Source organism: Bos javanicus, chromosome 13 (assembly GCF_032452875.1).
Source record: "Bos javanicus breed banteng chromosome 13, ARS-OSU_banteng_1.0, whole genome shotgun sequence".
NCBI classification, from domain to species: domain Eukaryota; kingdom Metazoa; phylum Chordata; class Mammalia; order Artiodactyla; family Bovidae; genus Bos; species Bos javanicus.
In genome coordinates, this window is record NC_083880.1 from 39,567,788 (window position 1) to 39,595,347 (window position 27,560).

The window sequence follows — 27,560 nt, forward strand, 5'->3', positions numbered from 1 at the left end:
TGTGGGTAATTCCAGGTGGGAGGCGGTTTTAGCAAAGATGCGACTCAGCCTTAAAGAATGAGGTGAGCAGGTGTAAAGACATCCTCTAAATCAACAGTTCCCGAAACAGTTGTTTTGCCCATTTTGACTGGTGATATTGGGGAAGGTTTTTTTTTTTTTTTAAACATTTATTTTTGTTTATTTATTTGGCTGAGCCAAGTTTTAGCTGTAGCATGTGGGATCCAGTTCCTCAACCTGGGATGGAACCCAGGCGCCCTGCATTGGGAGCTCAGAGTCTTAGCCACTGGACCACCAGCAAAGTCCCAGGGAAGGCTTTTAAAAAGAACATATAAGATTTCTTTTTTGATCAGCAAAAGCAAAACCTGCACATTGTAGAAAAAGCATAATGCAAAAAATAAAAATCAGTATTACCACGAACCCACCCCCTGAGATATAGTCCCTTCTGATTGCTCGTTGGTTATTTTCGTTCTTTGCCTGGGTACATGTCCTGCCAGTGTTTCCTGGGCATCTGAGTGGTAGATTATGATTTTCGCTGACTTACAAGGACGTTTTTGGAGAATTCTGGAAAGGCACAGTGTGTCCTGGAAGTAGATTCCAGTTTTGTTGTGGGGCTGGTGGCCCAGATCTCTTGCGGCCTTTACAGACCTTGGCTGGCCGCTGGATTGGTAGTTGACTTTGCTGCAGAACATCGGGTCAGTTAGATGCAGGGTCTGACTGAATCTGGCTCTGAGACACCGTGGTGTGACCCTAAGGAGAATTGCTTTTCCATGAAGCTCCACGCTGGCCAATGGCTGGGCTCCGGGATCAGCGGGTGAGACACAGCCCGCCTGGCTCCTGCTCCTGTTTTCAGCTTCAAGGGTGCCCAGGACAACAGGTCCTTTGTTCCTTTCTTAGTTTTACAGGAATGAGGGGAGACCCTGCCAGCACGGGCTCCTATCTGCCCTTTCCATCTCTCACTGGTAAGTCATTGGCAGGAAGTTCATAAGTAAAAAAGTCACTGAATCCTTCTCCTCTCCTGCAAGTGGCAGGGCCACGTCCCCTGATGTTCCCTTTCCTGTTCTGTTCTCTCCAACTGGTCCTCAGTTGATGGAGCTTTTTCATAAAAATCCTCCTGTCACTGCTTTTAGAAATCTTCTTGACGAAGTCAAGGCCTCCCCTCCTCCCCCAGCAAGTAGCAACCCTTGGCCAGGGGGGATAAAGCCCGTCACCTCAAATCTGTTCATCTTTGTCCTTGCGGAGTTCAAGGGGACAAAAAGGCCTTGGGGAATGAAAATACCCATTTTTGTGGTGTAGGGAAACTGCACAATTCAGGACTGGGCCCAGTTCTACCAATTTCTAGCATTTGACCTCAAAGAAGGAGATGGCCTCTAGTTTCCTCTAGATGGCCTCTAATTTCCCTTCAATGAAGGTAGACCTGCCACGCTCCTTATGAGAACATGCCACCTCCCAGGCCTCTGCCCATCACATTTCCATCCCAAGTGGTAGGTCAGAGTCTTCTCAGCTCACCTGGCAAATTCTCTGTTATAAACGGAGAAAGGAGCCACATACAGCCAGAATGAACTGGGGCCCCCTCCTCCAGACTGGACCACTACACAGTGGGTTTTATTTGGCTTCACACATTCTAAAGAAGTGTTTGCATGACTGAGAGTGTTAGGAAATCATTGTACATCAGCTACCAGGCATCTCTGAAATGAAAGGTTTTCTGGGAAATTTGTGTTTGCTATGTATATGTGTATGTGTGTTTAGCAACATTTGGAATTGGTCCCTTTGCCAGAAATTTTTATTAGATGTATCTTTTTGGGATGAGCTGGTCTTTTCTGTCTCTCTACCTAAGAGGCTTTTTCTTTTTTTTAAATTAAGCATTTGTTTATTTATTTGTTTATTCATTTGGCCACTCTGGGTCTTAGTGGCAGCGTGTGGGATCTAGTTCCCTGACCAGGGGTGGAACCCAGGCCCCCTGCATTGGGAGCACAAAGTCTTAGCTACTGGACCAGCAGGGGACTCCCTGTGCTGGGTTTTGACAGGTGGGTTGCAGCCAGTTACAGACACTCAAGAGCAGTTTTGACGTATACGTATAGGTGATTCAGATCGTTGTACAGCAGAAACTCACGCAACGTTGTTAAGCAATTATACGCCAATTTTTAAAAAATGGAAATAAAAGGAAATGAAATGGGAGGAAAAGTGTGAATGTCGCAAGGAGGGGCTGAGAAGAGGCGATAGATGCTCTTCTCAGGGTGGTCTTCCCTGCTGAAACTAAGAGAAGGTTTGTGAAGATTAATACAGGAAAAATAGTCTTCTTACTCGAATCATCTTAGCCCATCATCCGTTGTGCCCAGTTTTTCACTTATTCATGTGCCATCTTTGCTATTCATTTGCCTGATATTTTTCTTTAAGTTGGCTGTGTGTTACATTTAAGATAAATTTAATAAGCCAGCCATGAAAAGACAAGTGCTACATGACTCTGCTTATATGAGGGATTTAGAGTCGTCAGATTCATAGAGACAGAAAGTAGATGGTGGTTTCCAGGCACTAGGGAGAAGGGAAGAATGGGAATTACTGTTTAAAAGGTAGTTTTTTGGACTCTGTGGGAGAGGGAGAGGGTGCACTGATTTGGGAGAATGGCATTGTAACATGTATAATATCATATATGAAACGAGTCGCCAGTCCAGGTTCGATGCATGATGCTGGATGCTTGGGGCTGGTGCACTGGGATGACCCAGAGGGATGGTATGGGGAGGGAGAAGGGAGGAGGGTTCAGGATGGGGAACACATGTATACCTGTGGCGGATTCATTTTGATATATGGCAAAACCAATACAATACTGTAAAGTTAAAAAATAAAATTAAATTAAAAAAATAAATAAAAGGTAGTTTTAGATTTGCAAAAGGAAAAGAAGTCTGGACGTGAATGGCTTCATGAATTTATACTTCACAAATCAGGCAGCATTCCCTCTACGGAGGAAAAAGGCGCTCCCTTGGGCTGCAGGAAAGGAAAGGTTTTTTAAGGTAGAGAGGAAATGGGAAAATGAAATTATTAGCAAAGAATTCATCGTTTATAGCAAGGTCACCCTCCTAAGGAAAAGGAGGGGCCTATTAGACAGTATGTCTTATTAGTGTTAACCAGGAAATTTCAAGTTGGCTGCTTACAGGTCACATTCTTGAGGAAGGTTGAAACCATACTTAGCTTAGTTAGGAAGTTTTAATGGGCTCAGCACAAATGACTCCATTTGGAGCCTGTCATTTCTTTTTTATCAGTAGTGATGGTTGTGCAACAATATGCATATGTATTCAACACCACTTAAAAATGGTTAGGATAGTAACTTTTATATTATGTGTGTTTTTCCACAATAAAAAATGGGGAGAAAAGTCAATTAATACCTCCACCATAATGGCAAATTACACTAAATCCATATGGCTATTAAATGCTGGACATTAAAATGAAAACCATGCTTCCATATACTATCTTAGTATATCCAGCACTCTCTGGGAATTACTCTCAATTTTTGTAAACCACTGAAAAGTTATAAAATATGAAAAGTAATCTATTCTGTCCTACCAGGGGGGGTTTGGTTTTGAGTTCTTTGCTTTGTAGCCAGACTCAGCTCTTTATGTCAGGGAAAGAGGCAAGGAGATGAATCTTAAGTCATAATTAAGTCCTCAGCAAAAGCAACTTGAAATCCGGGACTCTGCTCTTATTGTTTTTGTTTGTTTGTTTGTTCTCATTTTGTTTTATTGACAACACTAGCAACTTATTGGTAATTACCAGCCCCATCCATTTCTCTTGATTCATTCTTTGTGTAATAGGCCTTTACAGTGTAAACAAAGACAAACTCTTAGTTTTCTTAAGAAGGGCTGGAAGGCCAGCCCTTAGGTTGCAGGAAGAACTCTGAGTCTTCCTTGAGAGTTGAGTTATATTTGCTGGAAATCCAGGGAGGGCCTGGAAGGTGAAACCTGGGTGGAGCCTGCCTCTTACCCCTTCAGATCCTAAATCCAGTGCCCTTGTGAGTTACTCAGTCCTACAGCCCACACCTGGGATTGGCCAGGAAGGAGCAGGCACAGTGGGCAGACTCCCCTTTGAAGAAGAGAACTAACTACCTGATAGAGGAGACCAAAGGTGGTGTGTAGGGCCAGAGAGCTGGGATGTAGGGAAGAAAAGGGACAAAGGCCAAAAGCCAAGGTGCATTTTAAGGAGTTGCAATAACCCTTCCTCCAAATGCCTGCAGACTCAGTCATCCAGTGTCCTCAGATGATTCAACTCACAGAGTTCTTTGAGTAGAGGCAAGACAAAAAACTTGGTTAAAGTGTAAGGTTGGGTTTTCCGTGAAGGAGATCACAAAGGTACCAAATTCCCAGGCAGAAGGGATGGGTTTGTGCAAAGATGCCTGTTCCTCCTCCATGCAAACACCCAGAAGGGAGCCGTAGAATCTGGTTTGGGAGCCCACCTTATATATATCATTATATAGATATAAGTCTTCAGAGCACTTGCCATTCATTCTAAGAGAGGTTTTCTAAAGTCGTTAATGAACTAAACCAATCCCTTTTTCCTTTGAACTATGATCTAACACTCTGCTCTAGAAAGGAACAGTCTTAGCACACATTTAAACGATTTAGTTGAAATAGCGTTTGCCCTTGAACAATAATCAAGTACAGCTTATCATAGATGTTGATATAAATTGTCCATTTAAAAAGTATAATTGTTTGGCCTAATGATTTTTTTCATGGAAAGGAAGTTTTAATATTTTATTTATTTAGCGGCACCAGGTCTTATTTGCAGCACTCAGGATCTTTGATCTTGGTTGTGTCATGCAGGATCTTTAGGTACAGTATGTGGTATCTAGTTCCCTGACCAGGGATTGAATCCCGGCCCACTGCTTTGGGAGCACAGAATCTTAGCAACTGGACCACCAGGGAAGTCCCTTAATGATGTGTTTCTAATGCACATAGGATAGGTTTGGAGAACTTTCTCTTTGAGGTTTATACTTCTGTCCCCATGTCCTGACTGAGGACAGAGCCCTTTGGACCACTGAACTCTTTCTGAGACCCATTTGCCAAACAGACTTGTGTGCCCTTGTTGAGCATGACAGTTTGGTATTTGCTTGTATCTCGTTCCTTTAAACTGCATTTTTGCTATTCAACAGCTGAATTAAGATTCTTATACACAGAACGTTGCCGACTGTATCGCTGCACTGAAACAACTTCACATCAAAGTTTCATGTCTATTATGTATTGCTTTCTTTTTAAAATAAAACAGATTTATTTATTTTTGGTCACGCTGGGTTCTCATCGCTGTGGGCCGGTTTTCTCTAGTTGCGGTGATCTAGGGCTACTCTTTGTTGCAGTGCTTGGGCTTCTCATTGCGGTGGCTTCTGCTGAGCACAGGCCCCAAGTACTCGGACTTCAGTAGTTGTGGCACACGGGCTTAGTTGCTCTGCGGCATGTGGGATCTTCTCAGACCAGGGATTGAACCTGTGTCCCCTGCACTGGCAGGTGGATTCTTAACCCCTGGACCACCAGGGAAGCACCTTTGTATTAATATTGCTTTCTTATTTGCCCATCATTAAGAAAGACTGAAGTGTAAAGTAATGTGTTATTTTGGATAGGAGCTTGGGAGGGAGTGATGTATTGGAAAGACAAGGGAGCCTTACTGAACACGCTTGGTCTAGACACTGGACCTTAATAGCTGCCTGGATGGATTGTGCCGTACTCTGGGGTTCTGGATGAGGATCAGAAAGCATCCTTTGGGAACACTGCTGCAAGTTCATGGTTCCTCTGAGATGAGTCTGATTCTGTGATGTGTGATAGAAGAAGCAGGCCATGGTCCTGAATTAGAATGCACTGCCTGCCGTTGCTTCTTCTTGCACCTGCCTAGGCTACCAACGCCTGGTCCCAGGAATGACAGGAATACAGCCAAGTGGAAAGGCCACTCTTGTCCCACACTCTGAACAGCCTGGCATTGAATGTGACCAGAATGTTGGAGAGCCCTGCCCCCCAGGCTAGGTGTGGTCATCAGCCATCTGCTGCCGGGCCCTGGAGCCCAGTTGGAACGAGAGCAGACAGGGTCCGAGTTTTTCAGTGTTTATTCTCTGCCTCTAAAGCCATCTTAGGGCTGTAGGGCATTTTTTGATTTGCCCAGGATTTTCACGTGCAGGTAGGGGGCTCACTGAATCCATAATTGAGCTTCATCTCCCCCCTCCCTGAAAGTAGCCTAGATATTTGGAAATACTAGTTAATAGTTGAATAAATAAATGGATCCTCTGCTCATAAAACCCAGTAAGGGACTTCCTTGGTGGTCCAGTGGTTAATTAAGACTTTGCCCTTCCAACGCAGTGGGTACGGGAACTAAGATTCCACATGCCATGTAGCACAGTCAAAACAAAAACAACAACAGTGAGGTGCCATGTATTTTCCCGTCTCATTTCCCAACCTAATACTTGAGAAATTTCAAGCTCCAGAAAAGTTGCAAGAAGAGTACTATTTATAACTGCTCACCAGTTGTCGGGATTTCACCTCCTTTTCCTTCCCTCTGTATTCTTCCCTTTTTTTGAGGAGGTGAGAGGTGAGGAGGAGTTAACTACTTGGTACTTAATTTCTAACATTTTCACACTTGGCCCCTGAATTTTTGAGTATGCTTCTCTTAAGACCAAGAACATTTTCCTGCAGAATCGTAATAACATTATCACAGTCAGGAGATTAAATATCAACACAGTAGTATTGCATATGTATTCCTCATTCAGATATTGTTCCTTCTAGCTGCATTTTATTCTGAGGCCGTATGTGATTGGTTCTGTGCGCTCAGTGAGATTATCACATCTGTTTAGTCTCCTTTTCTCTACAATAACTCACAGTTTGTGTGTGTGTGTGTGTGTGTGTGTGTGTGTGTGTTTGAGATTTATTTATTTATTTATGGCTGCACTGAGTCTTCGTTGCTGTGCAAGGACCTCTTCCAGTTGTGGTGAGCAAGGCCTGCTCTGTAATTTCAGTGTGCAGTCTTCTTATTGTGGTGGTTTCTCTCATTAAGAGTGTGGGCTCTAGTGCACATGGGCTTCAGTAGTTGTGATGCATGGGTAGTTGCCCTGCGGCAGGTGGGATCTTCCCAGCCCTGCCAGGTCCCCTGCCCTGACAGGTGGATTCTTTACCATGGAGCCACTAGGGAAGCCCTTTTTTGTTTTTAATTTTTTACCACACTGACATTTTTGAAGAGTTCAGGCCAGTGGCTTTGCAGAAGTCCCTGAATGTGGGTCTTTCTGTTTCCTCCCATAGGGATTCAGGTTATAGGCGTTTGGGGGCAGGAAGACCCGGTGATGCTATAACCTTTTCAGAGCATCGCATCAGAGGCAGCAGGTGAGGTGGTGGAGATGTCAATCCCGGTCACTCGGTCAAAGTGGCTTCTCCCTTGTCAGGGCACATTTCCTTTTTCAGAATAAGGAACACTTGGGGTGGTATTTTAAGGCTGTAAATGTTCTGTTCCCTAAATCTTTCACCTACTGATGTCAGCATCCATACGTGAGTCTGCCGCTCATCAGTTCTGCACGGTGGCGGAGATATTAATTGCCACCTTCAGACAAAGCTTAAAAAGGGAGCTGGCCGGATCGCAGGTGCCAGCCTCCCCACTGTGACCACGTCCTGTGTCTCCTGCTCAGTGGTTTGTCTTTTATAAGCCTCTCCTCCTTTGTCCTTCCTCACGTCTGTCTTAGAAATCATGGCATCGAATCTCATCGGGTTCTTTCTCGGATTGGATTCCCTAGACGCAGAGCCTGAGACAGGGCTAATAGGATGTGATGGGAGGAAACCAGACAGAGATGGGGGATCAGCTGGGGTGTGGCCTCCGCCTGACCCTGCAGGGAGCCCTGAAGTTTGACTGGTGCCCACCTTGGACCTGTCCCACCTTGAAGCCAGAAAGCCTCTTCTCCACTTGTGGCACCAAGTCCTGAGCCATGCATCTGCTCCCGGTGGCTGGGGGTGGCTAGCTTCCTGGGTTGCCCAGGGAAGGAAGCAGCTGTGGGCTTTTGGCAGCCAGCACTCATAGTAACAGGGGCACGGGTGCCTAGTTGATCGAGGGGATCTTGGCAGGCAGGGTGCCAACAGCATCCACTACAGCTTCAGTGTTTCCCTCATTAGTTCTTTCCTGAGCCTTGTCCCCATAAAAGCCAATCTGTCCTGTAATCATAGGCTATAAACCTCAGACAGCTGGCTGCATAAAGGCGTGAGCTTAGTCATTTGCAAAGACAAGGTCTAATTTATAGTTGCTCCTTTATGAGGTCCCATGAATCATATTTACCGCCTTCCTGTCTGGGCCCTGGCTTTTGTAGGTGAGGTCAGTTGTCAGAACAAAGGCTTTGTAGCTGCTTAACAACCAAGGCTGCTTAACCGCACAGGCTGAGCCCTTCTAAGGAAGAGGTATCAACCTATTCACTCTCAGTACACAAGTGTCCAGACTGCCATGTTGGGGGAAGGAGAATTTGGTTTTGATAAAACATCTCTTAGCTTTCCTGGTGGCTCAGATGGTAAAGAAAGAATCTGCCTGCAATGCAGGAGACCTGGGTTTGATCCCTGGGTTGGGAAGAACCCCTGGAGGAGGGCATGGCAATCCACTCCAGTATTCTTGCCTGGAGAATTCCATGGACTGAGAAGCCTGGTGGTCTACAGTCCATGGGGTCGCAAGGAATCGGACACAACTGAGCAACTAACACTTTCACTTTCACACTTCCAAAATATCACCAACTTGAGATGGCAGGGCTGACATGTGTCTTTATTTGGTTTCCTATAATTATTATTTATTTGGCTCTGCCGGGTCTTAACTGCAGCATGTGGGAACTAGTTCCCTGACCAGGGATCGAACCCAGGACCCCTGAATTGAGAGCATGGCGTCTGCCACTGGGCCACCAGGGAAATCCCCTAAGAGCTCTTTCAATGGCATGTTACCTGTGTCCTCTCAGCCCCAAACAAAACACAAACGCCAACCACCTAATTGGGTCTGGGTTCAAGTGCGTATTTTACTCTTAGGCCTCAAGCCTGTGCTCCTCGAGCTCTGGGGCTGGCAGCATCAGAATTCCCCCAGAGCTTGGTAGAAATGCAGAGTCCTGGGCCCACCCCAGACCTGCAGAATCAAAACCTTTGGGGCTGAAACCAGGAAGCGCATGTGGTCACATCCCCAGGGGATTGCTCCCCCAGGCTCAAGCGCTGATGCAAAGCAATGGTTATAAACTTGGGTGCAGGCTGGGGCTGCCTGGGGAAGCTGAACCATTCTGACGTCTGCATTCTGCCCCCAGAGTGTCTGATTTGTTTGTTCTGGGGGTGCTGTCTAGCCATCACAAAAATTTATCCTCCCCAGGCAATTTTCATGTGCAGCCGAGGGTGGAAACCAGTGCTGTAAAGTTGCCTTCTTTACCTCATGGGAAAGGAATGTTTATGCCAGCTTCATTGTGAAGAGTTTGTCCTGAGCACTGCAGAGATTCTCTTCAAAACACCTGGAGGCCCTGGAATGGCATTTCCAGAATGAGGAACTACCCTTTCTGGGCACAGATGGCCCCATATGGAAACTTGTAGCAGCAGTAAAGGAAAACACTCCTTACTTGAGAACAGATGAAATGTAAATATTGAATGGAAGCCCTAGATTCTTTAGATCTGGAGAGTCTTTAGATCTGGAGCAGGTCTAGAGATGGCAGGGGAGAAGGTGGGGTACGGTCTCTAGTGGCCCATGTGCTGTCATGGGGTGGCAGGGGTGTGTGGTTCCTAGGTCTGCATGCCCCACGCGATCTCTTAGAGCAGAGTGGCCCACGGTGGGGTGGCATACCCCTTCTCCCCTCTCCCTTTACATTCAGACCCTGTCACCTTTTTTCCTCACTGTTGAAGGCTTCCTTCAGACCACATGTATGGGTCTCTTGGAGTGCACACATTTGAAGATGGTGTGTATCCCACCTGAACTCCGCCGTGCAGACATGGGTGGTCAGGCCTGGTGGTCCCACTGGCTGTTGGGGCCAGTGGGGATGACCACGGGGGACCACAGGGATGACCAGCATGGAGAACTCTGAATGTGGCAGAGGGAAGATACCCCAGAGCTTAGGCAGCCTTAGACGGGGACCTCCACCCTCTCTCAGCAGAGCGCTGTTCCTCGGCCTGAGCCTCCAGGTCCTCTTTTTGAAAGCTAAGATCCTGGCACCTCCTTTCAGGGCTACTGTGAGGAGCAGATAAGAGAGTATTTCTGAAGGTTTGGCCAACAGTAGACAGCACCAGGTTACAGCCATATGGTGTTTGTGATCTCACCTCTTAGCTGCAAAGCTGGAGAAACACCAAACTTCTGGGATTTCCGGCTTTGCCATTTCATGGCTGTTTATTACTCTGGAGCTTGTTGAACTTCAGTTTCCTCACTTGTAAAATCGGGATTAAGTACTCAGAAATAGGGTTAGGGTTGGGAGGCAGAGGAGATGATATACGTCAAGGTGATATTTTTGTACTGAGATTTCGTTCACATACCATCAAATTCAATGGGTTTTTTTAGTACTTCACAAAGTTGTACAGCCATCAGCTCATCTCATTCCAAAACATTTTTGTTACCTGGAAAGAACCTCCAAACCCTTTAGTGGTCATGACCTACCCCAACCCCTTCCCAGTCCTTGGCAATCACTAATCTTTCTGTCTCTGTGTTTTTATCTAACCCAGATATTTTGCATAAATGGGATCAGTACGCTATTGTGCCTGGTTTCTTTCACTTTGTGTGGGATTCTCAAGGTTTCATTCCATTCCATGGAGTCTTCAAAGTCTTCCATTTTGTAGCATTGATCAATGGCTCAGTAATAAAAAGAATCAATGACCATTACGGCTGAATAAAATTCCATTTTCTGGATATACCACATTTTATTTATCCTTTCTTTAGTTGATGGAGATTTGGACTGTTTCCACTTTAGGGCAACTATGAATAATATTAATATGGTTTTATGAATAGTGTAATACCATTCCACTGTGGGATTCTGTTAGAAATAATGTTAATAGTGAAAGTGCCTGAAAGGAAATGAAATCCAGTTTATATGGGTATGAAATGAGTGTGCCTGAGGAATGTTTGTCTGTGTTTTCAGAGCTTGCCTAGTCATACTCTTGGCCTCATGGTTATTGTATGGAATTTAGCACTTAGAGTTTCTTTTTGCTCAAGGTGAAGACATGCCCTAATTGCAGAAAACAGAGTAAACAGCATTTAGGATATTTAGAACCCTGTGAAAACTGGGTTAGAAGGGGAAGGTTGAGTGTGTTGAGGGGTGTTGAGGACTCGCTACAATGTTAGACGTATAGAGTGACATAGAACCCAGTGTCTGCCCCTGGAAAGCTTTCAGTCTGGAGGGGAAGACAGAAGAAGTGGTGATGAAGGACGGGGCCTCGGGCCAGGATAGGTCCAGCCAAGGAGAGCGCAGGGTGCTGTCCTCATGAGGGAGACCTCGCTGCAGCCGTCTGACCCCTGCCAACTCTCTCTCCTAGCATGGTAAGGCACAAGGACGATCACTACTCCGAGGAAACGGACGCCAAGACCTGCCCCCGGGACTCGGGCTACGACAGCCTCTCCAACAGGCTCAGCATCTTGGACCGACTCCTGCACACCCACCCCATATGGCTGCAGCTGAGCCTGAGCGAGGAGGAGGCGGCGGGAGTCCTGCAAGCGCAGCCTCCGGGGGTAAGACCCTAAGTGGGCAACTGGGGAGGCGGGCAGGGCCGTCACTTCCCTAAAGAGAAAGACGGCGAGTTCCAGAGAGTTCTTCCCAGCCCCTAGGGAGCACGGTTCCCAGTTTGTGTGTCTCGTTACAATGCAGAGAAATTCTGGAAACTTTGAGCAGCTCCCAAAATAGAGCCCTTCATATGCTCAGTGACCTTGGGACCTCAAGACTCTGAGGGATAATAGGGCACCTGGGTACTGAGGAGGGGCCGCTGGCCACGGGCCCCGGGCCTGACTTCTTGAGATGTGGCATGGAGGATGAGCCTGGTTGTGGGGTCCTCAGTCTGTGGTTTTCCTTCCATTATGAGCCTGGGAGCCCTGGCCTGGGTCCAGCCATCCAATTCAGGACCCAACCTTCAAAAATTCCACATCTGTAATCTTGTGTACTCTGGCTGCCAGTGTCATCCTCTTTCCCTTGTGTGGTCTCAGTGACAAATCAAGGCCCAGTTTGGTTTCTTCAGCACCCCCCTACCCAAGGCTACACAAGGGTTTCCCGTGTGGCTCAGCTGGTAAAGAATCTGCCTGCAATGCAGGAAACCTGGGTTCAATCCCTGGGTTGAAGATCCCCTGGAGAAGGGAAAGGCTACCCACTCCAGTATTCTGGCCTGAGAATTCCATGGACTGTATAATCCATGGAGTTGCAAAGAATCAGACACTATTGAGCAACTTTCACTTTCACCCAAGGCTAGTCTCATCTAACTCAAGCCCACTCCATGATGCTATAGAAGTTTCTTAGAAAATGTTATTCAGTGATAGGTAGATATATTCTGTGCTATCTGACATGGTGGCCACTGGCCTCATGTAGCTATTTAAGTTACATTAATAAAATAGAATAAAACATTTGGTTCCTCAGTGGCACTAGCCATATTTTAAGATCTCACTATCCCCAGTGTCTGATGGCTACCATATTGAATGGACAATGCAAAGTATAGAACATTTCCACCATTATAGAAAGTTCTTGGGGACAGCGATTGTATACAATGTAGACTTCTAAAACAAGGGTAAATACAATAAAGCACAGATAAAATAAGACTGGAAACAACACACCACAAGAGATAGAAACTAAGAAATAGATGGAGAGGCGGGGAGAAAATTCCTTCAGTAGCTGGCTGAGGAATGTTGTAACAGCTGGACACAAAAATAAACTTTCCAGTTTCCTATTAGCCAGAGCTTGTCGGTTGTTACTTTTTGACTCACAAGTGAGTCTTTGTTCCTCATCCGACGGAAGCAGACAGGACTAAGTCCTCTGCTGGAACACGTTTGGGAGGACAGGCACAGTATTGAATCATCCTTGTGGAGAATTCCTTGGCCGTCACACCAGGTTGTTTCCTCTGGTTTAGGTCTGTATGATCAGGATCCTTTCTGTGAGGGCCCCACTTTTTGCAAGTTGAGTTGTCTGCTTTTGTATTTCTGCAAAAAAAATTCTAAAGAGGGAGATTGCTGTGTTGCTAGGCAACCTCCTAGCAACTCACCCCAGCACCTGGAGTCAGGCATGTCCATTCCTGCTGGAAACTGGTGGGGAGCAAGTCAGGCAGGAGGTTCTCCACCTACTGGATCCCTCTGCAGGATCTGCCTGATGGGATGGGGCTGAGGGCAGGGTAAGGAGAAGAGAGGCCACAGTTCACCAGGAGAAGCAAGGATCCTGAACAGAAGGAGGAGCGGGTATATGAAAGAGAAAGGTTTGAAAGACCAACCTTAGTGGCATCTGGTCCTTAGGGTGCCACCATCCCTAATTCATCTATAGCCCTAAGACAAGGATCGGCAAACTCCTTCTGTGAAGAGTCAGAATGACAGTATCTGGGGCTTTGTGGCCATAGAGCCTCTGTCACAGCCACTCAACTCTGCCATCATAGGGCAGCCGCAGCTGTTTAAGTATGTAGACCAAGCAGCAGGCTGTATGTCAATAAAACTTTATTTATGAAAGCAAGTGGCAGGATAGGTTTGGTCTGTAGGCCATGCGCTGCCAACTGCTGACCTAAGGTTTTGGATGTTCAGGAGATAAGGCTCAGAGATTGTACCCTCCCTGAGCGTCAAGACTCAAGGAGACCCCCACCTCCCAAAGGGAGAGATACTTCTTTCCACCAACCAGCAGCTGCCTCCTAGCAGTACTTTGAGGCTTTTCCTCATCACAAAAGCATTGTGGGAACACCTGCTTCTGCCTCAGGATGACCCAGAACTATTGACTCCCACAACTGGCACATTCTGTGGCCACCTCTCTATGGTCACTGCGGAAAAAGAGAGCCCTGAAGATGACCTTCCTGTCTTCCACAGACACCCAGTTCCCATTGCCCCTTCTCCCCTCATAAAAGTATCTTAGGAGCTATTGACCGGACATCAAGAAAGAGATGACAATTAGGTGGGAAAAGTGAAAGACTACAGAACCTTAGGAGCAGATATCCAAACACAGAGCAAAGAGGAATGAAGAAAAAGGACAGGATGGTCTCCTTGGAGAAGGGTCGTGAGTCACAGAAGGAAACCGGCATGCAGCCAGGCCACCACACCACAAACTCCAGGGAGTACCACTTCGTTTGTCATGACGCCCACCAGGTAGATGACACCCTGGGTAGATGATGCCCCCAGGTTTGTGCAGTGCACAGCTGTATGTGGCTTACCCAGCTCCGTAGTAACATATGCTTGGATGGTCTCCTGAGATCAGCACTGGGCTTGGGCTGGTTTAAACTTACATCTAAAGACACCATTTAGAATTGGAGGGAGTTGTTGTAAAGCAAAGTGAATCAGGAGTAAAGGGACCACCAGCCTGCATCTTGGCTGGAGCGAACCTCAGAGCACTTCCCATTTTCAGCTCCAGTAGATGTGGCCAAGCCAGGTCTTGCCTTATTATCCCGTTTTCCAAGAGACACTGGCCATTCAGATTTTCATGTGTAAAGTGAAAGACCTTGTGCTCTTCCACTGTTGGCAACAAATTCAGATTTCTATCTTAAATACACCCATGAGCCAGACTAGCCAATGAACTTCCAATTCTCCACCAATGGCTGAGCCATGTTACCTGTGTCTAGAATTTAGGGTTCATCAGCCAGGACGCCTTATCAGACATAGGCTGGAGAGTATGTATCATGAGCTGTAAAATAGTCACCAAACTGAAAATGTTTCACAGATTGGGGAGGTTCTCAGTCTTGTGGAGAAGTTCCCATCAAAGAGAAAGTGGGATCCTCCTCAGACTGGTTACCAAAGGTGGGCATCCGTGGCCTGCTGGCTCATCAGTTTCCATGGCAGCAGTGTGCACCTGAAGCCCTGAAGTTTGGCTACAAGAGGGGTTCCATGCATGGAAGCTACGTGTATAGCTTCCCAGGGACACACCCAGGTCCCAGCCTTCTAGATGTCTCTTAAGCTTGTATTTCTTTTCCCTCCTCTAGATCTTCCTGGTTCGTAAATCCACCAAAATGCAGAAGAAGGTCCTCTGCCTTCGCCTGCCCTGTGAATTTGGAGTCCCACTCAAGGAATTTGCCATAAAGGAAAGCACATACAGTAAGTGGTCGTCAGGTGGTGAGGTCCTGGTGAAGTGAGGTCTTTAAGTAAGTGGAGGGGGAGAGGGCCTGCAACTTGAAGATGGACAGACGTGGGTCTGAGCCCCAGAGCTGTCACTTATCCTCTGTAGATAACCTAGCACAGGAGCCTCAGTTTTCTTATCTGTATAATGGGATGGTGGTGACCTCAGAGAGCTGTTGACAGTTCGGTTAAACAGCCTGTGTGCAAGGTTCACAGTCTGTTGCCTGGCAAATGACAGGGCCTCACAGAGGCTAGTTTCCCAGTTACACTGGGTGTGGTCCCCAGGTTTGCTGATGGCTAAGCTGAAGGACAGGCTGCACAACAGTCTTTTTTTGGGGATCTCATTCCAAAGTGTGTGTCTGCACAGCCCTTGAATAGCCCTAGAGGGTATTGTCCCCTCTAGGCCATCCTTCTACAGTGTTCTAAAGGGGCAACTGGTCATAGGCTGAATCCAGAGCTCTTTGGAGAAATGGATTGGCTGAAGTTTTGGAAGGAGAGAATCAGGAGTGTTGGTTTCTTTCTGCTGATTTGTGGTCCCTGGAAACGTGAAGTCTTTGGGAGGTCAAGTGTTCAAGGAAAAGGGGAACATACAATCCTGATGCCCTGTGAGCCTCCCAGCGACAATCAGAAGGTGGACCTACAGCCCCAAGGGGGAGGCCTCTCTCAGCCACAGGTGAGCAAGCCCAGGTGTGAAGGCCAGTTTGTATACTGATGTAGGCCAGATTCTATTTATAAGCTGAGCAGCCTCAGTCTTGGAAGGAGCCAAAGATCCCGAGACTGATTTGAGGGCAGGTACAGGTTTCCACTCAGCCTGGAGTTCAGAGTCTTGCTGAGCCAAATATCTATTAACTGGATCTGGAGGAGATGTTTCTGGCCCCAGCGGAACTTGCCAGCCTCTGTGTGATCTACGACTGGCCTCAGGTCAGCTGTAGACGGGGTCCTGTGATGTTTACCCCCAGACCTCTTCAAGGTCGCTGACGTCAGGGAAAAGCTCCCACGTGCAGAGTCATCTGAGCAGTCACTAAGCTTGGCTAATGATCTCCGGGTTTATTTACATTAGGAGGGAGTCAAAAGGTAGATTTCAAACCCACCCTCTGAAAGACAATGAATTAAATATTAAGTGAGAAAGGGCGATGCTGAGTTGGCTTTTTAAATTCAGCTAGACAAGAGGTGATAAATCTAAGAGGTTTTTAAATCCCTTCTAACATCCACAGTTGAAAAAGCTGGCATAAAACTCAACATTCAAAAAACTAAGATCATGGCAACCAGTCCCATCACTTCATGGCAAATAGATGGGGGAAAAGTGGAAACAGTGACAGATTTTATTTTCTTGGACTCCAAAATCACTGCAGATGGTGATTGCAGCCATGAAATTTAAAAACTCTTGCTCCTTGGAAGGAAAGCCATTTCAAACCTAGACAGTGTATTAAAAAGCAGAGACATCACTTTGCTGACAAAGGTCCGTCTAGTCAAAGTTATGATTTTTCCAGTAGTCATGTATGGATGTGAGAGTTGGACCGTAAAGAAAGCTGAGTGCCAAAGAATTGATGCTTTTGAACTGTGGTGCTAGAGAAGTCTCTTGAGAGTCCCTTGGACTTGAAAGGAGATCCAACCAATCAATCTTAAAGGAAATCAACCTTGAATATTCACTGGGAGGACTGATGCTGAAGCTGAAGCTCCAATACTCTGGCCACCTGATGCAAAGAACCAACTCACTGGAAAAGACCCTGATGCTGGGAAAGATTGAGGGTGAAAGGACAAGATGGTTGGATGACATAAGCAACTCAATGGACATAAATTTGAGCAAATTCCAGGAGATAGTGAAGGACAGGGAAGCCTGGTGTGCTGCAGTCCATGGGGTCACAAAGAGTTGGACAACTTAACAAATGAACAACAATTTCCACAGTTTACCGTGATAAGTCACCTTGCAAATCCCACCCACCTTCCCTTCCTACAATAAGTACAGTTAGTGTTTTGTATTTTAAACTTCTCTCGTTGTTTGTCTGAGATCACTCCCTGGCTGCATGATTTTCCTCCCTATTTTGCAAAGATCTTTATCACTTCTCTGGTTTTAAAGTAGCTGAAAGAACTAGTCTGCCTAGTCTGAGCAAAACATGAACCTGCCTATAACTGGTTACCACAGGCCTCCCATGATGACCCCTTCCCGGGCAGGGTCTACCTTCTTTGCGAGGAAGGGCTGGCCTTAAAAACATAGATATTTTTGGACTTTGCTGGCGGTCTAGTGGCTTAGACTCCATGCTCCCAATGCAGGGGGCCCAGGTGTGATCCCTGGTCAGGGAACTAGAACCCACATGCTGCAACTGAAAGGTCACATGCCTCAGCTAAAGCTCCTGTGCACCCACAGCTAAGACCCAGCACAGCCCAATAAATAAACATAAAAAGCAAAACCAAAAACCCAAAACCCCATAGCTCTTTCATCGTAACATCTGAGCAGTGTTTTGCATAATAAGTACCAACTTATATCTGCATAGAACTGCTTTCACAGAAGTTACTCCATTTTTTAAAAATTTCCACTACCCACTACTCTCCTTCTGGGAGACAAGGAGACAAGTATAATTATTGTCCATTTTACAGATGAGAAAACCAAGGCCAGAGATGTTAAGCTACCCAAGTTCATTCCCTTTTACTCCACTCACAAAATTGTGGTACATATGGGCGTGTTTCTCTTTCTGTGTTTGTCAGTCAGGGTGTATCTGTAGGGGTACTAAAGAAAGAGTAAGTACGTGAAATAATACAACATAAGCAAGTAATAAGCAAAATGAATGAGGATGTGGAAGGGAGAGAAACTCATCTGAAGTTAGGGAATTGTCACAGAACTGAAGCTCTTTGGAGAATTTCTGGAAGAAGGGCTGCCGGGGTGGTATTTCAGCCAAGACAGCATAAGGAGTGGTTGGCAAATACATGAATTTTTGAAGTCAAGCCACTCTCTCTGTTCTATCATTTGGAAGATTTACAAAATGGCACACCGTCTTGCCAGAATACTTCTTTCTTGGAAGGTTGCACACTTAGTGGCAGCAGTGGGGTGGGGCGGGGGCTCTCGAAGTAAATCAATTTTAGCATCTTTCCTGCGAAGTCGAGCTCAAGCTGATGTATGGGAACCTGTGTTATCCTCCAGGCTTCACCCTCCTTCTGCCTTTTGTCTTAACCACAAATGGCACATTTGTGATCCAGGAGGTCTGGCTTGGGAGGGTCAAGGGCTGGGGGGGCCTTGGTGTCCCCCCAAGCCCTGCCTTCTGCTGGCCTCTGGCTCCAGCCCGTCTGACTCCTTGACTCCGCCCAGTTTTGTATCCTGAACTTAAAAAAAAAAGATAGTTGTGTAATTTGAGTCTGGGCTGCTCTGTTTACCAAGCACTGGAGCACGTGCTCTGATGAGTCAGGGGCTGGACTTACTGTAGGCCGCCCACCCTCCCCTGGCCTATCTCCCACCACCATGCATCCTCCGTACATCTGGTTCCTATCAGGCGCGGGAGTTGGTCGGGGAGCCCGGAGATGCTCCTGCCCTCCCAGCCAGCAATATCGAGGGCCTTTCCTTTCCCAGGATGCACTCGGGGACACTCAGCTGGTTTCCGAACTCTCTCTTTTCCAGCCTTTTCCCTGGAAGGCTCAGGAATCAGCTTTGCGGATTTATTCCGGCTCATTGCTTTCTACTGCATCAGCAGGTAAGGCTCCCTTTGTCTCCTGATGTCAAGCCGCTGCTTGGTGACTGTGCTGTCAACAGCCCCCAGGTTTCTTGATTAACCCTGGGCAGGGGGCTCTGGAGGGCTTGTCAGCTATTGGATGTCCCTGGAAGGATTGGCCCCTGAGGTAAAAGGGTCCCCAGGCCCCCCTGTGCCAGGCTTAAGATCAAAATGACTGCCCTGGCCCCTGTAAATGTAAAATCACACACTTACGTAGAAAGGGACCTGTGATGCAAACCTGTAATGTTTAAAGATCCTAATATTACTCATGGATCGAACTAAGAGTGTCACACTGAATGAAGTCAGACAGAGAAGGAGAAACATGGTATGACAACCCTTATATGTAGAAGCTAAACAGAAATGATACAAATGAACTTACAAAATAGAAAGAGACTCACAGACTCACAGACTTAGAGAAGGAACCTATGGTTGCCGGGGGGAGGGGGGAGTGGAAGGGATAGTTAGTGAGTTTAGGTTGGGCATGTACACAGTGTTATATTTAAACTGAATAGGAAACTTCTCTGGTGGTCCAGTGGCTAAGACTCTGTGCTCCCAATGCAGGGGGCCTGGGTTCAATCCCTGGCTGGGGAACAAGATCCCACATGCTGCAATAAAGACCCGGTACAGCCAAATAAATAATTTTTTCAAAAAAGAATAAACTGGATAACCAACAAGGACCTTCTGTATAGCACAGGCAACTCTGCACAGTGTTTTGTGGCAGGCTGGATGGGAGGGGAGTTTGGGTGAGAATGGATACATGTGTGTGTGTTGCTGAGTCCCTTCGCTGTTCACCTGAAACTATCACAGGATTGTTAACTGGCTATACTCCAATCAAAAAAAAAAAAAAAAAAAAAACTCCTCTGGGATTGGAACATACAGGTTTTCAAGGCAGAGGCCTTCCCTGTCCCCCTTTGCCTGGTAAAGCAATATATCCTTTTCTACTTCAAAATAAATCAAGGTCCTAATGTCTCTGAAAACTCCCCAGTGGATGCAGTTCATCTAGAATTGTGGGTGCCTTCAGCCCCTAAATCTTGTGTCCCTCTCCTTCAGGCCTGCTGGGTACCCCTGTCTTTTTTGTAACTAAAGGAACTGTTTCAGTCTACATGAAGCTAAGCCCCAAACCCCGATGTTAACAAGTGTCAGGAGGGCGCAAATTGGGAAAGCCTTTTTTTCTTTCTTTTCTTGTGAGCCACCCCGGTTTCTCAAATCAAGGATTCTTTCTGTGAATCAGGATCGAAACGCATTGTCTGCAGAGGCTGACATTGCCTCCTCTCAGGTAGCCTGGCTCGGGGGTGGCGGGGAGGGGTGCGGGGCGCGGTTCCCTGGGTTTTTCTGCACATCTGTTGCAGCTGACAGAGCAGAGATGGGCATGTGTTCCTGGGGTATTTTGCAAAAGATACTTCTCATCCCCATCCCACCTGTGGCTGAGAAGTCTGTTTGGAATCGGGTTATTTTATGTTAATTTAATATATGGGCTGTTTCTCAAAAACTGAGTTAGGTGTTTGTTGCACCTGTTGGACTAGACCCTTGGTGGGGGATGGTAGAGGAGGCACCAAGCTGTCCACTCCCGGAGGTCCCCAGACCAGGCCAGCTGAAGCCACGGTCAGCAGCCTGATGAGGGAGGCACTTTCAGAGGGGGAAGAAACAGGGCTTTTACACCCCTAAATGGGATTGACCGGAACCCCACACCACCTGCCCGGGTGTGAGGGAATCCACTCAATTGAGGAGGGCAGTGCAGAACCCCCACATCCCCAGACATGCACACTTGCTGTGGCGCAAGCCCCTGATAGCGACGATCAACCTGGCATGTGGGCCAGAGGCGAGGTTGGCCAGCATTCACACGCCATAGTTCGTGTCTTGATGGGCCTGCTGCTGTTACGAAAAATAGTCCCACCTAGGCTCTGTGACAACCTAGAGGGGTGGGATGGGGTAGGAGGTGGGAAGGAGGTCCAAGAGGAGGGGACATATGTGTCCCTATGGCTGATTCATGTTGATGTGTAGCAGAAACAACACAGTATTGTAAAGCAATTATTCTTCAATTAAAACTAAATAAGTTTAAAAAAAAAAAAAAGATCGTCCCACCCAGAATACAGGGTTTGGCAGCCTGAGAAAGATATCGTCTCTGCCATCGGTGGTCATGGTAGACTGGGGACCGCTGTCCGGGGCCACTGGATGACTAGAGGGGACAGAGTCCATAGAAGCCTTGGTGACCTACCCACATGATGCCAAGATAGGTGCTCACAGGCAGACCCCTCTGTTGACATTTTGTGATTAATAGCCAGTCTCCTCCTCTTAAGAAAATGTACACATGGAGTAAAAACAAAATTAAAAAATAAAATGAGTACGCAGGTACGAACACTCTTGAGTGAAACATTTTTAACAAAGATGGCTTTATTTTGTCTATCATGAGAGTTTTAGAGCCGGGGTGTAGGTGAGAAGGAGGCACCCTCTTTTGTGGGTGTACATGAGGAGGGGCTGGATTGTGCCCTTGCCCAACACGGTAGGAGAGGACTCACAAACAACATCTAATTTTCTAGTAGATCAAAGCCTAAAACCACCCGTGAGTGAATGACAGGTGTGGTTTCCTGCCATCTCTGTCATCAAGGAAAACCAAAACCAAGCACGCGATGTTTTAGGCTCTAGGTACTGTGCTGGGCAAAGTAAAATCTTAAAATAAACGTAGGTTGGTTTTTGTTTGGGGCTTCCCAGGTGACTCAGTGGTAAAGAACCCGCCTGAGTCAGACAATACGTGGTTTTCCTCCCAGATCGTCTAAAGAAAGTAGGTTTTCATGAAGTGGGCAAGCCATGGAAACATATATTTGCATGATGCTTTGGCGTTACAAAGTTCTGGTTCTCGTTAGCCTTCATTTAAGATTATCATCAGGTCCATGACCTCTCCTGGGTCAGGCAGCAGCTCTTACACAAATGCTGTGTCCCCTGACACTCCACTTGCTTCATCCAGAACAGATGCACGGGGACAAATAGAGGGAGGTGATCACAGCATCTAGGGGAAGAAGGGTCTCCTGGAAGCAGGATGTGACCCTGGCTTGACACCCTGGAAAGAGGAGCCTCTTGACTGCCAGCTCCTAATATTTTTATGTGAGCCCTTCCTGACCCTGTTACACTCTATTCTTGTTTTGCTCTTTTCATCGATCTTACTAATTTGTTGTTCATTGTCAACAGCCTCAAGGGCCCCAAGATTCTCTGCTCGTCCAGATTTAATCTGCTATAGCCCAGAGTGTTGCCCAGTCTTACTGTAAACGACAAGTTGTTTGGTGTAGTTACTTTCTTCAGTGGAAATATCCAGAGCATCTTGTGCAGACAAACACTCCAGGCGTTGCCCTCACACACTTCACCACAGGCATGGGTGGGGAGGTGTCTCCTGGCTGTTCTTCATACACGCCAGACACTCTCCCACCCCAGGGCCTTTGCACCTGCTGTTCCCTCTGCCTGGAATGTGAGGCCAACTCTTACACTTGAACCCCCTTTATTTTTCCGCTTTTGTGCTTTATTTTTATCCATGGAGCACATCCGCTTCTCATAGATTCTATGAATTGCGTTCTTGTTCTCTGTCTGCTGGCATCCACTGGAGTGACGCTTCACGCAGGTGTGGACTTTGTTTTGTTTGAAGCACCTAGAAGAGCGTCTGGCACATTGTGGATGACCATAGACTTTGCTGGATGAATGAATGAATGCTTTCTTTGTGAGATCAATACCATCAATGGGAAAAAAAAAAAAAAGTCCTTTCCTGAGAAGTCATTATTGTCATTGCACGTTCGTTCATCTATTATTTGAAGCACACTCTCTCCCGTCTGTATCAGGCCAGGCTGTGTGCTGAATCCTGTTTAGATTTCACCAGTGCTGAGAGCATGACCCTAATCCTTGTGTCTAAGTGTTAGTCTCTCAGTCGCGTCCGATTCTGCGACCCCATGGACTGTAGCCCACCAGGCTCCTCTGTCCATGGGATTCTCCAGGCAAGAATACTCGAGTGGGTTGCCATTTCCTTCTTCAGGGGATCTTCCCAACCCAGGGATCGAACCCAGGTCTCCTAGCATGGCAGGCGGAATCTTTACCATCTGAGCCACCAGGGAAGTCCAGATCCTTGTGTATGAAGATGAGCAAATGTTTCTCAAGTCTGCCTTTGCCCTTTTGGAGAAAGCAGGAGATCACAAAGCAGGAGGTCTCGGTGGTGACGCTATGCTCTGGCCATGGCAGGATCCTTTTGCAAGCCCAGCTCCTTCCTCTTGGGCCTGCTGGTCTGCAGTGCTGCAGTGCATGTGTTTCCCGGTCCATACATGGCATCAGACTGTTTACGGGCAGGGTTGTCACATGAGGTCCTTTAGTTTCACTTTTCTGCTCAAAGTGTGATCCAGGGGCAGGGAGCTTGGCAGAAATGCCAAACCTCAGCCTCCCCTAGACCTGTTGAATCAAAGCGCAGCCTCACAAGACCCTCAGGGATTCAGGCACACATCACAGTTAGACAAACACTACCTGAAGACTCAAGAGGAAGGTCTGCCACCAGCACACAAAGGACAGTGTTTGGGCTCCAGCTGGAACCCCTCACAAGTAAAATCAACAGACATTCACTGAGAACCTACCATGGAAAAGGGAGTGGATAACACATCTCAGTTTAGGATCACACATTCCCACCCAGGGAGTCGAGGTCCAACATCCAGTTCAGTTCAGTTCAGTCACTCAGTCGTGTCCGACTCTTTGCAACCCCATGAATCGAAGCATGCCAGCCCTCCCTGTCCATCACCAACTCCCAGAGTTCACACAAACCCATGTCCTTCGAGTTGGTGACGCCATCCAGCCATTTCATTCTCTGTCGTCCCCTTCTCCTCCTGCCCCCAGTCCCTCCCAGCATCAGGTTTTTTTCCAATGAGTCAACTCTTCGAATGAGGTGGCCAAAGTATTGGAGTTTCAGCCTCAGCATCAGTCCTTCAAATGAACACCCAGGACTGGTCTCCTTTAGGATGGACTGGTTGAATCTCCTTGCAGTCCAAGGGACTTGCAAGAGTCTTCTCCAGCACCACAGTTCAAAAGCATCAATTCTTCGGTGCTCAGCTTTCTTCACAGTCCAACTCTCACATCCATACATGACCACAGGAAAAACCATAGCCTTGACTAGACGGACCTTTGTTGGCAAAGTAATGTCTCTGCTTTTCAATATGCTATCTAGGTTGGTCATAACTTTTCTTCCAAGGAGTAAGCGTCTTTTAATTTCATGGCTGCAGTCACCATCGGCAGTGATTTTGGAGCCCCCCAAAATAAAGTCTGCCACTGTTTCCCCATCTATTTGCCATGAAGTGATGGGACCAGATGCCATGATCTTTGTTTTCTGAATGTTGAGCTTTAAGCTAACTTTTTCACTCTCCTCTTTCATTTTCATCAAGAGGCTTTTTAGTTCCTCTTCACTTTTTGCCATAAGAGTGGTATCATCTGCATATCTGAGGTTATTGATATTTCTCCTGGCAATCTTGATTCCAGCTTGTGCTTCTTCCACTCCAGTGTTTCTCATGATGTACTCTGCATATAAGTTAAATAAGCAGGGTGACAATATACAGCCTTGACATACTCCTTTTCCTATTTGGAACCAGTCTGTTTTTCCATGTCCAGTTCTAACTGTTGCTTCCTGACCTGCATACAGGTTTCTCAAGAGGCAGGCCAGGTGGTCTGGTATTCCCATCTCTTTCAGAATTTTCCACAGTTTATTGTGATCCACACAGTCAAAGGCTTTGGCATAGTCAATAAAGCAGAAATAGATGTTTTTCTGGAACTCTGTTTTTCGATGATCTAGCGAATGTTGGCAGTTTGATCTCTGGTTCCTCTGCCTTTTCTAAAACTAGTTTGAACATCTGGAAGTTCACAGTTCACGTATTGCTGAAGCCTGGCTTGGAGAATTTTGAGCATTACTTTACTAGCGTGTGAGATGAGTGCAATTGTGCAGTAGTTTGAGCATTCTTTGGCATTGCCTTTCTTTGGGATTGGAATGAAAACTGACCTTTTCCAGTCCTGTGGCCACTGCTGAGTTTTCCAAATTTGCTGGCATATTGAGTGCAGCACTTTCACAGCATCATCTTTCAGGATTTGAAATAGCTCAACTGGAATTCCATCCCCTCCACTAGCTTTGTTCGTAGTGATGCTTTCTAAGGCCCACTTGACTTCACATTCCAGGATGTCTGGCTCTAAGTGAGTGATCACAGCATCATGATTATCTGGGTCATGAAGATATTTTTTGTACAGTTCTTCTGTGTATTCTTGCCATCTCTTCTTAATATCTTCTGCTTCTGTTAGGTCCATACCATTTCTGCTTCTGTTAGGTCCATAGCATTTATCGAGCCCATCTTTGCATGAAATGTTCCCTTGGTATCTCGAATTTTCTTGAAGAGATCTCTAGTCTTTCCCATTCTGTTGTTTTCCTCTATTTCTTTGCATTGATCGCTGAAGAAGGCTTTCTTATCTCTTCTTGCTATTCTTTGGAACTCTGCATTCAGATGCTTATATCTTTCCTTTTCTCCTTTGCTTTTCACTTCTCTTCTTTTCACAGCTATTTGTAAGGCCTCCCCAGATAGCCATTTTGCTTTTTTGCATTTCTTTTCCATGGGGATGGTCTTGATCCCTGTCTCCTGTACAATGTCACGAACCTCATTCCATAGTTCATCAGGCACTCTGTCTATCAGATCTCGGCCCTTAAATCTATTTCTCACTTCCACTGTATAATTATAAGGGATTTTATTTAGGTCATACCTGAGTGGTCTAGTGGTTTTCCCTACTTTCTTCAATTTAAGTCTGAATTTGGCAATACGGAGCTCATGATCTGAGCCACAGTCAGCTCCTGGTCTTGTTTTTGCTGACTGTATAGAGCTTCTCTATCTTTGGCAGCAAAGAATATAATCAATCTGATTTTAGTGTTGACCATCTGGTGATGTCCATGTGTAGAGTCTTCTCTTGTGTTGTTGGAAGAGGTCGAACCTGGGTCTCCTGCATTGCAGGCAGATTCTTTACCACTGAGCTATGAGAGAAGCCCCAAAATCCAGAGCAGGTAGCAAATTGATACCTAATGTATTATTTGCATGATGGATCAACCATCATAGTCAGTGAGTCCAATATTAACTCTAGATACAGTTTAGCTGCCTGAGAATGCAACTCAGTCTTCACTGCTGATCTGTAACCAGGAACTCAGTCTGTCCTGCATGGGCAGAAGTCATGACCCCCCAGTCCAGTCACCAGTCAAGACAAGTCAGGTTGGATATGATGCGATGTTGAAATAGTTCAAGCTGTAGTTAAATAACAGGGATCTACTGCACAGCACAGGGCACTGTATTCAATATCTTGTAATAACCTATAATGGAAAAGAATCTGGAAAAAGACTATCAGTTCAGTTCAGTCCAGTCACTCAGTCGTGTCCGACTCTTTGCGACCCCATGAATTGCAGCACGCCAGGCCTCCCTGTCCATCACCAACTCCCGGAGTTCACTCAGACTCACGTCCATCGAGTCAGTGATGCCATCCAGCCATCTCATCCTCTGTCGTCCCCTTCTCCTCCTGCCCCCAATCCCTCCCAGCATCAGAGTCTTTTCCAATGAGTCAACTCTTCACATGAGGTGACCAATGTACTGGAGTTTCAGCTTTAGCATCATTCCTTCCAAAGAACACCCAGGGCTGATATCCTTTAGAATGAACTGGTTGGATCTCCTTGCAGTCCAAGGGACTCTCTTCTCCAACACCACAGTTCAAAAGCATCAATTATTCCATGCTCAGCTTTCTTCACAGTCCAACTCTCACATCCATACATGACCACTGGAAAAACCATAGCCTTGACTAGATGGACCTTTGTTGGCAAAGTAAACTGAATCACTTTGCTGTATATCGGAAACACTGTAAATCAACTAGACTTAGAAGAAAATAAAATACTTTCAGCTGAAACCTTTCTAGGATGGAAATGAAAGCAAGAGACAGAAATGAGATGTGTAATCATGTGTATTCTCTCTTTTGAAAAATCAGGGATGTCCTGCCATTTACCTTGAAGTTGCCTTATGCCATTTCAACAGCCAAGACCGAGGCTCAGCTTGAAGAACTTGCCCAGCTGGGACTAAGTAAGTGGGTGCCCTTGCCCAGTCTCTTGTCATGCATGTGTGGAGCAGAGCCAGTGGCCCCTGAAACATTGTTGCATCAGAATGTAACCCTCACCTCCATGGCAGAACTTCAGGAGGCCCTGAGTCACACCTTTTGAGAGTCTTTCTAAGTCAAGCATTGAACCAGCTCTCAGAGGCAGGTGCTAGGTTTGCCTGGGGAGCTCCCACAATTCTCCCCAGCACCTCCTGTTGATGAGTTTGTGCTCCCCCAAATGTCCAGCAGGTGTCTGTCATAGGTCCTGCCTTTCTATGGCATCTTGCTAGGGAATGGCCATGCCTGATGGACAGGGAAGTCCGGCGCAGGCACCTCCCCTGCTTGAGTTTTATTCTAGAACGCACGGCGTAGATGGCACTTCTGTGCTTTGAGGAATCTGACTGCACAGGCTTCCAGGGAACATCTGTCTCAGTTCCTCTCTGCCTCAGTTCTGGCCCTGGTGTTCTCGGCCACATCCCTCACCCCGCCGAGCATCCCCACTCCGGCCAGCCAGATGTTTGCTTCCCCTCGTGCCTCTCAACCCAG

The 27,560-nt window shown here is 46.6% G+C and overlaps 1 protein-coding gene across 15 annotated transcripts in view; it reads left to right on the forward strand.

The window, feature by feature from the left end:
• RIN2 (Ras and Rab interactor 2) overlaps nucleotides 1-27,560 on the forward strand; it is a 213,988-nt gene that overhangs the window by 158,936 nt on the left and 27,492 nt on the right. For 9 of the 15 annotated variants that reach the window (XM_061435527.1, XM_061435526.1, XM_061435525.1 and 6 more), the window contains 5 exons: nucleotides 7,260-7,340; nucleotides 11,466-11,658; nucleotides 15,072-15,183; nucleotides 18,764-18,884; nucleotides 26,910-27,001. In XM_061435527.1, coding sequence (XP_061291511.1) covers nucleotides 7,260-7,340; nucleotides 11,466-11,658; nucleotides 15,072-15,183; nucleotides 18,764-18,884; nucleotides 26,910-27,001 — 599 coding nt within the window. The remainder of the gene's footprint in view (nucleotides 1-7,259; nucleotides 7,341-11,465; nucleotides 11,659-15,071; nucleotides 15,184-18,763; nucleotides 18,885-26,909; nucleotides 27,002-27,560) is intronic. The other 6 variants (XM_061435523.1, XM_061435532.1, XM_061435531.1 and 3 more) reach the window with 3 other exon arrangements.